At 35.1% G+C, this 16,853-nt stretch overlaps 1 protein-coding gene across 1 annotated transcript in view; it reads left to right on the forward strand.

The window, feature by feature from the left end:
* The window catches only part of LOC140137557 (potassium voltage-gated channel subfamily KQT member 1-like), a 476,223-nt gene that overhangs the window by 109,029 nt on the left and 350,341 nt on the right, over nt 1–16,853 (forward strand). The window contains exons 2-3 of the mRNA XM_072159271.1: nt 7,756–7,852; nt 11,310–11,436. Coding sequence (XP_072015372.1) covers nt 7,756–7,852; nt 11,310–11,436 — 224 coding nt within the window. The remainder of the gene's footprint in view (nt 1–7,755; nt 7,853–11,309; nt 11,437–16,853) is intronic.

Raw genomic sequence — 16,853 nt, forward strand, 5'->3', positions numbered from 1 at the left:
AAACTCCCACATAGGGGGTGTAGATTTCAAATGGACTCACCCATTAAGGTATCCCCATTTGAAATTCATTCTCCCAGTGTGGGAAATTAAGGTCATGTCTTCTATAGGGGGTGTATGGATTTCAACTGGAATAACACATGTGTCTCTATGTCAACCAATATTGATACGCAAGGTTTCAAATTCAACGAGAATCAAAGAATTGATTCTTGTAATGATTCTCGTAAAAGATTGATTCTTCAAAAAATATGTACTACCGTAAAACCTCGTCTACAAGCATGTAGAGTGCTTCTGATGAAAGCTAAATTAATCCCGACGCCATTATGGAGTTTGAGCAAATAAATTACAGATCCAAGCATATACAAACAAGTATTATTGTAAGACCAATCTATTGTTTTGCCCTATTTACGCATGCATCGTATTAATTTAGCTTTAATCAAAAACACTATATATGCTTGTAGACGAGGTTTTACGGTATCTGCACACTGTAAGTTACAGCTTAACAATTAGGGCCTATTTAATCAGGTTCTCTTGATCTCTTGATGAGAGAATTAATTGTGATTCCTGGAAAGTATGACAAATTGATCATTATGTTTGAAACAAAAACCTGCTTTCAGATGAAATTATTGCAATTGAAATATGGAAATGATATCATCATTGGCAGTACTGAACTCAATCGGTTTGGCAGAAAAACGATTCTCATGCATGCTCAATGTTTATTTACATTTCCAGAGCATCAAGCCGATCAATCAATTCAAATCGCGGAGGCAAAAACGACGTCGCTTTTGCAAGTTGAAGAAATCTCAACTTCCCAGCGATATCGCTTGACACGTGAATGCGTCAACCAATCATTTTCAACATCTATTATTTTGCTAATTAATTTACCTTTCTCGATTATTAACTTTTGATAATGAATTAATTCAAAGCAATAATTATTGACAGCAACTGATGTTTTAAAAATGTATTTTGTGGCATTTAGAATATTTTAATTATAGTCTGCAATCGCTATCGCTGTGATAAGTATAAATGCAAAAGCGACGAGTGATGCATCGCAAAATACGGCGATTGCCCATCGCTTTCAAAAAGCGTTTAATCGCAATCGCTCGGCGATCGAGTATAAATTCAGCTTTAGAAGTGCAAGACTCTGAACATTTGCGAAAAATAAACATTTTCCTGATTTTTTTTTTTAGTGGAGTGCAACGCCCAAGATGTGGTTGAGGTGCTTCAATGGGTTATTCCATTTAAAATACACACTACCCCTGTGGAAGATTTTGGAAATATCTTCCACAGAGGGAGTATGAATTACAAATGGAATGAACACATTAGCAGCTCCATTTGCATTACTCACATTATCTTGGAAGATTCAGATTGAATCTTTCTCAGAGGGTGTATGAAATTCAAATGTAGTGTGGATTTTGCTCCAATGACCTTAGTTACAACAAATGAATATGATAAGAAATCATTAAACAGGCATTTTGTGATCCACTGCCTCAGACTCCCCTCCACTGTTGAAAAATAGGTAGAGATTTTTATAACATTAGAAACTTCTCTGGTTACATCATGTATGTGTGCATAACATTTCTTGCTGATTCATTTTCTGGACAAAGTACTTGCAAATTGGTATTTATGATAAGGATAATGAACTGAGTGCAATGCATTCGTCAAGCTAATCACACGCGCCGTGGAGTTATTGCATTTAGCTCAAGAGCCGATAGGCTCAAGAGCTAAATGCAATAACTCCATGGCAAGTGCAATTATCTTGACGAATGTATTTGCACGAGTACATTATCCGTCATACACTTTGAGTGTAGGCCTATTAAAACAATAGGCAATATTAATTGCTGCATTCATTATATTAGTTTTAATATTAGGGAAAATATCTTACATTTTAAAAACACCGTCAGGACATTGACCAGCTACGTAGCATTTAACTGGTAAAGAAAATCAATGCCGTATAAGTTAGCTATCAATGGAATCGATTGCCCTACGTCATACTTTAGTAACTTATTCACGCATGGTTTGTAACCAATTGACTTTATGTTGTGATCATTTAATATCGTGGTTTCGAACACAGAGAGCACTGAACCAGTTGGAAACGATCGATTTAGATGTCCGACTAGTACTACGGTGAATATCAACTGGACTTTATAGCTCTATAATTTGAACTTTAAAATCTACTTATATTAAAACACACGACATTGGGATTTAACAATTTGTTCAGTATTATCATAGGCCTTCAAACACATGTGTTTGAAGGCCTATGGTATTATAAAGCATGATCATGATATTATGCGCTAGTGTGTGTTTCCCGGGCCCCGGCTATGTTATTTTAGATATAGGCCTACATGTATTTCATTTGTAAAATGCTGAATATTTTGCAATGGTGTCATCTTGTATAATTATGATCCACCTGTTTTTGGGCCTTTTTAATTAATAGAAGCTCGATTATTCTCATTTGATGTTTGATTTATTTGAGGTCATTAATCATAATTTATGACAATGATCTGCCCTTTGCACGAGCTTGCCGAATAGGGTGCAACTCTACTAGTCTTATTACAAGACTGCCCTACCCCAACCCTAAACCCTAACCCTAAACTCCGTAAACGAGGACTGGACTCAAGTCTAACGAGTTGCACCCTATTCGGTAATTGTACCCTATTATAGAACACCGTTTGTAAATACCATTTTAACACCACAGAATGTATATTCGCACTTTTTTGATGGTATATATATCGAACAGACAATTATATAGTTATGTGACCTCTGTGTCGAAAGCGCCACCTAACTCTACTATATGGTTATGTGAAAGTAGTATTTCTAGTATTTGAGCGTGCACGTATTATCTAGAATCTATTGTTTAGCGTGCAGGTTTTAGATAATGCATTGTTTAGCGTGCAGGTTTATATAATTTGGGCTGTGAAGGGTAGTTCGCGAAAATAATGTACGGGAGAAGAATACATAACGATGAATAGAAACGGGCACTAGAAGTGTATGTTCTGTTATCTGTATAAAATTACAGCACAGTGGCCTATGCAGCTTATGTAATACACAGAATCATGCATAATGCAAAATCGGAATCAACTGAAATTGTGGGAATAAGCTTTTTTCGTGGATATCTACTGAAACATACCATAAACAGAGGATACTAGAATCACAAAATTATAAAGGAGTAATAGATAATATATTGACCTGTGTTTGGTATCTTTATATCATTGCTAAGATGTAAGCAATGTAAAAGTGAAATTTTTATGCCACATTAATTTCATACTTTTAATAGTCTTCTAAGCTTGCGTGAAATTAAAAACCTGTGAAAATGTTTGTTTGGCATGTAGTTTATGAATAAAGCTTGAAAACTGTCAAGTTAAAAAGCAAGCATGAAAATTTGAAAAAATTGCACTTGAAAAATTGAATCGCACAAAAAAATGCTATTTCCTAAAGCTACATACAAATGTTATCAGTCAACATCAATTGCCCAAGTCAAAGGGGACATTTCCGCATCTATAGTCCGGTTTTCAATGCACCACACGTCTTGTAAATAAGCAGACATGCATGTGGACGGTATGTAAACTAGCCAGTAGATGTAATAAAGCAAAATTGGCCCCTGGCTGATTCTGGGTGATATTATATAAGTCGGCATGTTCTCATGTGTAGATGGAGTTTATTGCACGATTATAGTAGGCCTATAGCAATATTTTATGTCTTCATTTTTCATCTCTCGTACTTGATAGTGATTTTAAAGGCATCTTATTTTTTTTTTTGAAATGACTAATTTTTGTAAAAAGTTGTGTATAGCTGGGACTGTCTTTTGGAATTTGCAGGGGAGCATTAAATAGCTCTTAAAGAGCCTTTAAGTAGAGCTGTTTAGAGCCATTTACAATAGTGTAAGAAGAGAATGGTCAACTAAGGAGAGCTAAAAATCACTCAGATTTAAGGAGAGCAGTTAGAGAGTGATTGCTCTCACTCTCCTCAAAAGGCAGTCCCTGGTATAGTGGGTTTAGCCTTTGAATTGGAAGACATAACTGTCAAAAATTACACAAAATATAATACAATTATGTGTATTTTTAACCAAATCTTATTAAAATGCTTTCTTCGTACATCACATTTTCATTGTTGGGTTGAAAATGTCAAGATTTGGCCAAGGTTAGTGGCTTTGGGATGTATAAGAATAATGTGAAGATATTCATCAACTACTGGTGGATGATGTCATCAGGCTGTTCTAGTTGAAAAACATACACCCCCTGTGGAAGCCAAGCTCTTTTGTCTCTCACACAGGGGGTGTAGATTTCAAATGGAGTCACCCATTCAGGTAATAACCCCAATTTGAAATTCACACTCCCTGTGTGGAAAATTAAGGTCATGTCTTCCATAAGGGGTGTATGGATTTCAATTCGAACAGCGCATTATCAGTTTTAACCTTGTGAAAGTCAAGTTTTGGCCAAGGTTAGGTGACACAGAAGATTGCATGACATGGCTAGCTTTTATTATTAACAATGAGATTACCGATATAGCATCTCTGATTTGCTATACACAATCAGTGGGTGTATGCAGTGTGGTCTTTGTAAGAATCCTTTTGCAGGGAGGGGGGGCAAGTATTTTACATGATCAGTAGCGTATCAGGGTCAGTTGTCTGAGGGGACTAAGACAAACAAAATTCCAGGTGGGCATCAATTTGGTCCTGTGTAACTGTAATACTTACATGCAAATTGCATTAAATTGCACACTATTTTAGCCCAAAATTAAGGTGAAATTTTGTGTTTAGCAGGCCAATTTTCAATCTTACACTATTTTCATGTTTTTGCCCAAAATAAAGGTACAATTTTGTCTTGAAGGCCATCTTTTTTTGGGGGGAGGGAGGGGGGTTGACTTAGCAAACCAGCTCATTTTGAGGGGTTTAACCCCCTTACCCCTCACCACCTCCTGTAAAGACTAAACTGGGCCGCATATATGCCAACAATTTACGGTACTGATGTCATATGAAAACCGTTGGTAATCATATGGGCCAGGGGAGTGTTTGTCCTTTCTTTTGATCTTGTCAAGCTTATCACATATAATTAAAACTAACATTCAAATATTTAGATGTATCATGTGCATTCAATTGTTCATATGAAATAATCTAGTTAAAACAAGCTTTCTGCACAAGAAATTATGGAAAATGTGAGCTTTGGTTGGAAAGAAAAACGTGTCATTACTGTAGACATGTGAGCTACAATGGATGAGCATAATTGCAGTTGATGTCCATGCAGACCTGTTTGTTCAAATGTAATGGGTTATTCCAGTTGAAAACCATACACCCCCTAAAAACCCTTATGGAAGACAAGACCTTAATCTCCCACACAGGGGGTGTAGACTTTAAATGGAGTCACCCATTCAGGTAACCCCATTGGAAATTCACACTCCCAGTTAAGAAGATTAAGGTCATGTCTTCCATTGGGGGTTGTGTGGATTTTAAATGGAACGGCCCAATCATTGCATTTAACAGCAGCATCATTGTAAGAATAACACATATGGGAGCTGTGTGAAGTGGTCATTTGCTACTGGCTATTATTCTAGTTCAAAAGCGACTCAAATTGGGTGTTAACCCACTACTGAATTGATTGAATCATGCTGCGATGACACGCTATTCTCAACCAACTTGTGATGAATAAGTTTACATTATTACAGTTGTAATTTTAACATATTGCTTTTCGTGAATGTAGATATGTTGCATGTAAAAGAAAATAAAGTGGATAACCAACAGGATCAACCTGTATTTGGGCCGTAGCATGTGGGACGGTATAGGGCTAACCATAGTCTCCCCAATTCTGGAATAATTAGGTTTTTTTCTTTATAACACCATATTAATTTAACCCAAACCCTTATTTTGTTCGCCCTGATTCTTAATGGCCGTCCCAATATTTGCGACTTTATGATGGACCTCGGCTGTATGCTTGGACAAACCGGACTCTTTCAGAAAGAAAAAACTGATAAAGCTAAACACTCAATACCAGTGGGTACATGTACAGGTGAAATTTCAAAAATTGTGAAAGAAAATATCCTGGAAAATCTACTAAATTCATGAGTGTCTGTCTTTTAAAGGTGCTGGGTGCAGTGGTGACAGCTTCATATTATTTCTGTTATTGTAATTGTTATTATTGTTATTATCATCATCTTCATTATATTATTCCTATTATGATAGATGATTTATATTTAATATTATTTCTATTATTGCGATTTTTATTGTATTATTATCATCATCATCTCCGTCATAATTATATTATTATTACCATTATCATTATTATTACAATTCTCATCATTATCATTGTTACTATTTATAAAAAAAATCACCCACTTCTGGAAAATCTAATCAGAAATGTATACAAATATATATATATCTCTTTTATAGTGTTTACTAGAAATATAGTGAGGTAGGCTATATTTAGGTAGTGCATCATTTTAACTCAAATTAATTCCCAAATTGCTGCTCAATAGAAGAAAATTTAAAATAAAATTCACCTGTATTTTCTCTGTGCAGAATATAATGGGATTCAACTCTTGGGCGAAAGTGTTTTTTAATGTAATTTAGCAAGAACAGTAAAAACGCCCATTTCTGAAAACAGTAAGACAAATCATCAAAAAATTAAATCAAAATGAGGTAAAATATGACTGGGCTTCATAGTTAAAAGTAAATTGCTTTTCTGGTTGATTAACTAATTTAATTATCCAGTTCTAATCTTAGCATCTCCCAAAGGAATGACAGTAACATACATAGCGTGTACTTTAAAAAAAGTTGATCAGTTTAGGCTTGAAAACAAGAGAGAAAGCAAGCCAGAAGCCAAAATATAATTAGTTTGCCTGCAGGTGAGGATCCTTCTTGTAAAGAAAACTGTCGCTATAGGGAGAGTTTCCCCCAGGGTGAGAATTCTTTTTCATTTTTGAGACTAACTGGTACTCTTGCTATTTACGGTTTGGTATGTGTATTCTGTATAAGGCATTTGGTATTCTATATATAGTAGTATATTATGTGTGAAAGAACAGATGGAGCTATTATTGTGTAATTGAAAATAAATTATTCACATTAGGCATAAAACAAAGTTTGTCTCAGAAGCAATTAATGGTAAACAAAGGCAAAGCGGTTTGCAATTTTTAGGCTGGTTTATTTGTTGCATTATGAGAAATGGCCAATTTCTTTCTTTAGTGCATTTTTGGGCCACTATTTTTTACCGCTTCACAGCCAAATTTTGTTTGTTTTCTGTTTCCGATAACTTAGCGAAAATCCTTTCCAAGACCTAATAAAAGAAATGCCCTATAATAATGGGAAATTTAAAAGCTCTGCTTTCTGGTTTTTGCCTTATTCAATGATGATAAATTAACTTTAAATTTAGAACATGGATTTACAGCTAGGATGCATGCATAAAAATAATGGACATTTTGTGTGTGCATACACAGGGACTGTCTTTTAAAATTTGCAGGGGAGCATTAAATATCTCTTCTGAATCTTCAAGGAGAGCTGTTTAGAGCATTTACAATAGAATGTAATGAGATAATGGTCAACTAAGGAGAGCTAAACATCACTCTCCTATTTCAGATTTAAGGAGAGCAGTAGAGAGTGATTGTTCTCGATCTCCTCAAAAGGCAGTCCCTGTATACATCTATCCATGTGATTGTCCATCCAGAAGGGTAGTGTGAGTCAAATGTTTTGAGATATAATGAAGTTCTTGCTTTTTTTTTCCTTTGACCTTTGACCCTAACCATTTGGTGTTTTTTCTTTTCTCTCAACAGATTTTCTGTGGTTCTAGTGTGTCTTATATTTAGTGTCTTGTCAACAATAGAGGATCATGAATTAAAAGATTTGGCAGACACTGTGCTCTTTTATATGGTGAGTTCACTCTTCAATATTTATTTATTATTTATTTATTTGTTTGTTTGTTTGTTTGTTTATTTATTAATTGATTAATTTATTCATATATTGATTGATTGATTGATAGCAGATATATACCCTTTAAATATTCTTCTATCCATAGTAATTATTATGCTATCTTCAGTAGATAGCAGATATATACCCTTTAATTATTTTGCTAACCATAGTAATTATTTTGCTATCTTCAGTACATAGCAGATATTTACCCTTTATTTTTATTCTGTTAACCATAGTAATTATTTTGCTATCTTCAGTAGATAGCAGATATATACCCTTTAATTGATTGATTGATTGATTGATTGATTGATTGATTGATTGATTGATTGATTGATTAATTGATGTCGGAACCAGAGATAAAATTGCATCTGGCATCACCTATCAATCAAACTCGGAAATCATTTGCTTATGATTTGTGGTGATGATTGGAATTTCTGAACACAATGATAAAACAATGTGTACCTTCAAACATTCCAACTCTCTCATATGGACTATAGTTAGTAGGCCTGCAAATTTGATTATCATCATTAGGTCTTAGTAATTGGAAACTTCCTTTCCTGAAGGCATCGTGTCGGCAGTGTAAAAGTATCATCATTTTTCGGCATTTTCTGCAATTCCTTTTCTCTGATGAAGGCACCAGATGAACCAACCTTCCTCTTACCTGCTACTAACCAATCACAGGCTATGGGGAGTTGATCGTCAGATGTAAATTAGGGGTTCATTCATAGGATTGAGGGCATGATCGCTGTTTATGCCCGAGGCATGAGCCGAGGGCATAAATCAACGATCATGCCCGAAATCCTATGAATGAACCCCGTTCATACATACCCAACATTCTGAACATTGTTAGCAATCCAAAACAAATGAAAATAATAAGGTTTACAAGTTTAAATAACATTTTCATACCGCTTTCCTTCAAAAATTGGGAGAAAATGAGTAGGCCTACTTGCAGGAAGCAGCTCGTGAGGTCAACGGCCGAGGAGTCAACGCGTTCATCTCTTGCGCCCGCGTGTGATGGGCGCGTGACATGCTTGCGCAAAATCGTGCAAAAACACTAGCAAATCGTGGATCGCGTTAATTGGGTTCCACGCAGCTTGTTTATGCCCTGCGTACTGGTCATAAACGGTATTTATGACCAGCAAAAAAGGGCGCAAATCCAATCAGAAACGTCGTTATATCGTGAGTATGTATGAACTAGTATTTTGATCTCAGGCTCCGATATTAATTCTAACCCTAACAGTGATCTTTTCTGTAACCAGAGTAAAGTCAGCTAATTTGTATGCACATGACTCCATTTGGTTTCCTTGAGGCAATGACATCAGTTGCATTGCCTCAAAATAAACTGCTGTGTTTAAACCAGCGATTAAAGGCAGTGCACCTGTTCCTGTGTGAAGTAAATGAGACAATGTACTGATGATACTGCCTTGAGGAAGCCAAATGAACTATAGTTTGTTGGCCTACAAATTTTGATTGTCATTATTAGACAGACATGCATAGGCATAGACCCAAGTAACTGACTGTATACACTAAAAAGCTGCCCAACTTTCCTTTCCAAATTCCTAGTGAAGATGGATGCATTTAATACAAAATTTATACAAAACAAACAACATATTGAATTTCAGTTATAATTATTATAATCATTATAATCATTATACACTTTAATTCTTCTTCTTACCATTGCAATTATTTTGCTATCTTCAGTAGATAGCAGATATATGCCCTTTATTTATTCTGCTAACCATAGTAATTATTATGCTATCTTCAGTAGATAGCAGATATATACCCTTTATTTATTCTGCTAATCATAGTAATTATTATGCTATCTTCATTAGATAGCAGATATATACCCTTTAATTATTCTGCTAATCATAGCAGATATATACCCTTTAATTATTCTGCTAACTATACATAGCAGATATATACCCTTTATTTATTCTGCTAACCATAGTAATTATTATGCTATCTTCAGTAGATACCGTAAAATGGGGTAACTTTCAGGGTTTTTAAACCACTGCTTCCAAACAAAACCAATTGTATTTCAATTATCTCTTTTTTTATGACATTAGGGTTCCTTCTACACATTGAAGTTGAAAAGATTTTAAATAATTTTTAAGGGTGCCCTAGGGGTTAGGTTAGCCTGACCAAAGTTACCCCAAGATTTGGGGCAACTTTGGCCAGAGCATTACATTCCATGAAGAAAAAAAAATCAAAAAAATTGATCTTCGCTGTATATGGACAAGTTTTTTTCTTCTGACATTTGGGCTCTACAAAATTAATCAAGCACACATCCTTGCTCACAAATATCGATTTTTATTTTTTTCTGAAAAAATGTCAAAAACATGCTCATTTTTGGTCAAAAATCCTGATTTTTTCAGAAATGTCGAGGAAATTGGACATGAGCAATTATTATTTCTTTCAAACATATTTCGTAACAAATTGACACCAAATATGACTAAAAACAATATTGCTGTACGAAAATATGACCATTTAAAAAAATATATTTGACCAACCAAAGTTACCCCGCTGACCGAAGTTACCCCATTTTACGGTAATAGATATGTACCCTTTATTTATTCTGCTAAGGCCTAAAAAATAGTTTGATTGGCGTAACCCGACCTACCCTAAAATTAGGCCCGACCCTAGACTTCTTTTTCACTTTTTTTGCAACAAAATAAATAAATAAATAAATAAATAAGTAAAAAAAGGAAATAGAAAATTTAATTTAAAAAAAGAAGTAAAAAAGATCCAAGGCTTATATCAAATGCAATTTCCAGCTTTAAAAATTGCATTTGTAACTTTGGTAACGTTTTATCACAAAGAATGTCCGTGAATATACTAAAACAAAAAGTTAAAAAATCCCTACCTACTTACCCTAATTTTTTTTATGTTACAACAATCAAACATAGTAATTATTATGCTGTCTTCAGTAGATTATACCCTTAATTTCTTATGCTAACCATAGTAATTATTATACTGTCTTCAGTAGATAGCAGATATATGCCTTTTAATTATTCTGCTAACTAGAGTATTTATTATGCAATCTTCAGTAGACAGCAGATATATGCTATCTTCAGTAGATAGCAGATATATACCCTTTAATTATTCTGCTAACCATAGTAAATATTATGCAGTAGATAGCAGATATGTACCCTTTAATTATTCTGCTAATTATAGTAATTATTATGCTATCTTCAGTAGACAGCAGATATATACCCTTTAATTATTCTGATACCCTCTATACAATTGTGTTTCATTCTAAGGCAATACATTAAGGTCAGTCTAAAATCAACACTGTAAAGGTTCAAAGATTGTCAAGATGGTGGCTGAAAAAATATAATTTCTAAATGGAAAAGAAAATTTCATTGTAATGATATATTCTATTCTCTTGTCTTTTTGCTCATTTTGATATCATCCACAGGAAGTGCTATTAGTTGTATTCTTTAGTTGTGAATATGCCGTACGCCTTTGGTCGGCTGGGTGTCGTCAGCAATACCAGGGTATCTTGGGCAGACTACGATTTGCTAGGAAACCCATTCTTATTATTGGTAAGTCTTTCTATATGTAACTATATTGTAATGTCTCTTAGAAATATTTTGATTGGTTACAAAGAGGCCAATGTCATTTTATTGAGCCAATCAGAGATATGGTAAGAAAGGTCAGTGGGACTGATGGGTATTAAGCTTAAATGGCTAAAAGCTCAATTTTGATTGGTTACTCAGATGATTATATCATGTAATTAACCAATCAGGTGTACCGTAAGAAAGAAGTACCCATGGGGTTTAAGATTGATCTCTGAACTTGGTCTCATGATACTCATATTAAAGGTGCTAACCAGCCATGTAACCAAGGTGTTTATGGTGTTATGTGTGAGACTTCCAAAATGTTAACATGTATTGGAAAGAAATTCACTTGTTTGTAAAAGGTGGACCTTTTAAGGCTCCAAACAGAATTTCAGGGTCTGTCTTAAATTTAGTCAGAAATGTGTCATCATAATAAGTTTTTGACATTTTAGCACATTATATTTGCCACAAAGTGGACATTTTAGAAATATTAATGGGTGCATCTCACCTGGCACCCAGCCATGTTAACTGGAATTTGTAAAAGCTTTTATAATCATTGCAATTACTGGGCCCATTTCAGAAAGACTTACGATTGATCTTGCGATTGATTTAATAGAGGATTATGTGTGGTAAATCAATTGTAAGATTGCAGACGGATGGAATGACTGACTGACCGAATGATCGACGGACGGACAACCAGGAAACATAAGATCAATCATAAAGCTTTGTGAAATGGGGCTGTGGTATTGTTGGAATTTGATGAAATAACTTGGCTACAGGCCTGATCATAATGACTGATTTGTTGTTTATGCGAACACTTCATTGACGGACCTGTGACCGGGTTAAATAGATTAAAATAATATTTTTCTATACGTAATCTCCATGGATGATTAACAACATAGTACATTGATATGACGTGACTAGGAAGTGTCTCTTATTATATACGTTGCAGCAAACATTTATTGCCAGAGTTGTCAGAAAGTGCACAGTCTTGGGCTACTTTCAGATGTCATGCTGCCTGTATGAAAATGTTATCTGACACTTCCCATAATGCATTGCTCCCAGTTCAATTTTCTGTTCTGATTTGCTATCTAGTGCAACATGAGTCGATGGTGAAGAAATGTACCTCAATTAACAGTGCACATCCAGATCTTGCAAAATATATTTATTTCTTGACTTTCGAACCATGTTTATCAGTCTATTTTCAATATGAAATCAAAGGGAACCTGTAATGGGAGTGTCATTTGATGAAATGCGGTGATGCATCATGTTGCAAAGAATTCTGGGAAGTGTAAGAAAGGTTGCTATACCCATTTCTTAATATTGGGCTACATTTGCAAGTATCAAGGAATGACGTTTTTTTGTTGCAATTTCCTTCCTTTTGTTTTGCAGATTTCCTCAGATTTTAAGTCTAAAAAAAAAAAAAGCTGATATTCCATTTTAAAGCGCTTGAGGAAGTGTAATTTTGTTTAATTGGGTGTGTTTTAATTGGATTAAATAAAAGCTCCCAAATATTAGCTGTTTGGGTGCATTTTGACTGGAATTGGGCTACTTGAGTGCGACATGCCTCCACTTTGACGTATCCCACGCAGCAGCTTAAACCTTTCCAGTGTCCCCTAATTCTTGATCACATGATTAAATGCTTAATAAATCGCAAATTTTGGGGACACAGTCACCCGAAAGAGATACAAGTTATTACGCATCGCACCTGTGGTGACGGTGTTTGCTGACGTTCGGTCTATACCATGTGGTAGGCAGGCAACCTTATTTAGTGTTCTAGTTAATAGATCTATGTGTTCTAGATCTGCAATCTTCATTAGGCGATGGTATCTAGGTCAAGTAGTATAAATATTACATTCGGTGTTATCAGTGCTGCTGGCATTTGTGATATTTAATTCATTAGTTTTATGTCTTGGCAAAGATAAAGTGACATAAAAGATAATTATGCAATGTACTTAAACCATGAAGATTTTGAAACTGTTTCCTCAAAAGTTTCAACTTTGAATATGGAAATAACCAGAACATTAGGCCTAAAAAATATATATTGTATTAGCTCCAAACTCGCAGTCAGTCTGTATAATTTCCACATACAATAGCAAGAAATGCAAGATCACCACAATATACCATGGTAAACTGCTATCATTCAAATATGTACAGCATTCAGTGCCAAGGGTCATTCAGTGTTATAAAAGGTGGACTTAACTTGTACTCAGTTTCTGTGAACATTTTAAAACCATTTCAAGTTTGGGAGTCAAAGTCATGGATAAATTCATAAGGCATGTGTCAGGAAACAGCTGGAGAGCATAAAGAACTTTGTAGAACTGTTTTTGTTCTAAAAGCTCTGTTGGAAGGCTTTTAACTGATAACAGCAGGGTTCCTATCTTAAGCTAAGTAGCGCTTTTTGAATAGTAATGTGTAGCTCGTTCACGTAGCGGTTTCGTTGTCCCACTGGCCTACTTACCGCTACGTATAATAGTAGTGGCGAATTCGGGGCAGAGCCACGGGTGTTTACGTCATGCAACCGATTTATTCGAAACCTCATGCTCACCTCCTGCCTTGCTCCAGTAGTTATTTCATATATTTTTTATAAGTCATCCATGGCCTTTAAAGAAAGTAATTCCTCTTAGAAGCAGAAATTAAGTTATATTAGCTCGGTTATATCTTGCACTGTCACATACATTCAATTTTGTCAAATTACTTCCTGGTTTTGAGTTTAGGGTTGGGCGATATCGCAAAAAGATCGTACATTTTTGTTTTTATGGGTTTTTTTTTCGGTTTTTTCAGGTTAAATTGAAATAGCAGTGTTATACAAATGTAGTAATGTAAATGAATTATTTCTTGGGATAGGTATTCACATTTAATCATGTATAAATATTTACTGTTTTCTTTTTTATTATTATTATTATTATTATTATTATTATTATTATTATTATTATTATTATTATTATCATCATCATATCTTTATTTAGGCTTATACTAAGTATTTACTTTCAATTATGTGAATATTTGTGCATTTTCTTTTCTTCTTAATTTTGTTTTCCCATTTTATAAATCTATTTATGAGGAAGCAGTGTTTTTATTACTATGATTTATAAACTGTTATTGATTTATATTTATGTGTTAATTTATTTTGGATTAAATAAATTAGACCAAGTAAAATAAAAACAAATAATTATGAGCCCCCAAGTTAAATTTCCAAACGGCCCGCCAAAAATCCCCCCCATCTCGGCCTGCCAAAAATCGCTTGCCCCCCCCCCTCGGGCCGCCAAAAAATCTTTGCTCCCCCCACCCTTTGAACATGCCAAATTTTTGGGATCCCAATTTGCAAACCTTAAATGGTCTAGAATTAGGTATGTTGCGAGTGTAGCGTGCAGGAAACTTTGCATATTAAAGCGTTTCCGTACTGTCTTCCCCAACTGTTTTTTTTTCACAATTTTCAGACCTCCCCAGGGCTCATAATTGTTGCACAGCCCCTTATTTTGTTATTTTGAGAGTTAGATTCCCTCATATCATCAGGCCCGTCACGCAGGATTTCATTTGGGGGGCTGATTTTGAAAAAGTGGATTTTTTTCCCAAGGCGGGGGTTGGGGCGATTTTGTACAGAGTACATGTACCATAGATGACATTAAACAAATTATGGGTAATGTGCTATCTCCAACTTGAGAGGGGAAACCAGTGGTCTACGGCAGTGGGGACTTTTCCCCATGGCAAAAAATTGCCTATTTGGTACCCCTCCCCCTAGTATGCAAGGAAAAAAGAGAAAAAAAGGAGGGAGAGAGAGGAAAAAAGAGAGGAGAGGGAGAGAGAGAGAGAGAGGGGGGGGCCAAAAACAACCACTTTTTTGTGGTTTTCAATGACAAGAATTTCAAACACCCCTTTTCAATGACACTTAATATTTACATAAACTTATCGCCGCTTATTCCCAAGTACCCTTTTATCCAAATTTCATGGACAGTGCAAATTATACCCCTATTTTGATGATATCACGGTCAAAACAGTTAATGACTTGAACGTGAAATCCATAAGTGTAAATCAAACCAATTGTTGAAGTTGCTGATCAAATCTCGACAGAATTTATGCCAATACAACATTTTAAAAATTTGACCTCAGATGACCCCTGGTAACCCCCAAATGACCTTACCAAAATATGATTCTAAATGGTGACTGTATCCACCAAGTTTCATGCCCATGTGACAGTTTTTAATAATTTGACCTCCAATGACCTCTGGTGACCCCGATATGACCTTCAAAAAATTTGGCTCTAAATGTTGACTGTACCCACCATGTTTCATGCCCATATGACAGTTTTTAATAATTTGACCTCCAATGACCTCTGGTGACCCGAAATGACCTTCAAAAATTTGGCTCTAAATGTTGACTGTATTAACCAAGTTTCATGCCCATATGACAGTTTTACTAATTTGACCTCGGATGACCTCTGGTGACCAAAATGACCTCTCAAAATTTTGGCTCTAAATGTTGACTCTACACTTGATGCCCATGCATATGATAATTTTTACTAATTTGACCGCAGGTGACCAAAATTGTTTGGCCAAATAATAATTGCCCTTGTTAAACAAACTGGGACATCCCCATACCCCACCCCCATTTAACATGTGCTTAATATCTGTATCGTCCAAGCATCCTCATCTTCAATGCAACGCTCACTATTCATCACATTGGAATTATATTGCATGTTGAAAAATGTAGGCCAGGGGTTGATTTTCTTGACGGCATAACATGCAGGCCTGGGCGGCGCGCATGAGAAAATAAATCTTGGAATATGATCCTGAAATCTGTCAGGTTAGTTATTTTAATTTTTGTTTTACAAAATGACAAAATGAACAACTTCCTCAACGTTTATAAATTGATTTATTTGGACAATTAACAGTCTTTTATTCATACTTGATAGTGGTTTATCGTTGAGTGTCTAGGACAAAAAAATAATACACAATTTTTCGCCTAGGCCTACATCATTTTTAGCATTTAGTTAACTTTTTATTACTTGTCTTTTTAATACGAGCTTTAGGAGGATTAGTTCGACAACAACACCGATTTAATGAGCGTTATACCGCTTTGGTGGGTTTATATGCTACTATTTGTGCGGATGGTTTTTGGCGCTTTAATTTTTACACAAAATAGTTCAGTGGTTTCACTAGTTGTAGGCATACTTAATATTAAGAGTCGTGCTGCACGCTGTTTTCATAAATAATACTTGTGCATAGGCCTATATCGCGATTGAATATTTTATTAATCAGTTAAGGGTGGTGCAATAATTCCTTTTCGCTATTTTGTAACTCTCATGGTTGGTTGCTAGCTTTTGTGTTGAGTTGGGGAGGGGCATATTTCTGGCTCTTCATGCACAAATAAACAAGACAATAAAAAAAAACCGTAATTTCTGT

Source organism: Amphiura filiformis, chromosome 17, assembly GCF_039555335.1.
Source record: "Amphiura filiformis chromosome 17, Afil_fr2py, whole genome shotgun sequence".
NCBI lineage: Eukaryota > Metazoa > Echinodermata > Ophiuroidea > Amphilepidida > Amphiuridae > Amphiura > Amphiura filiformis.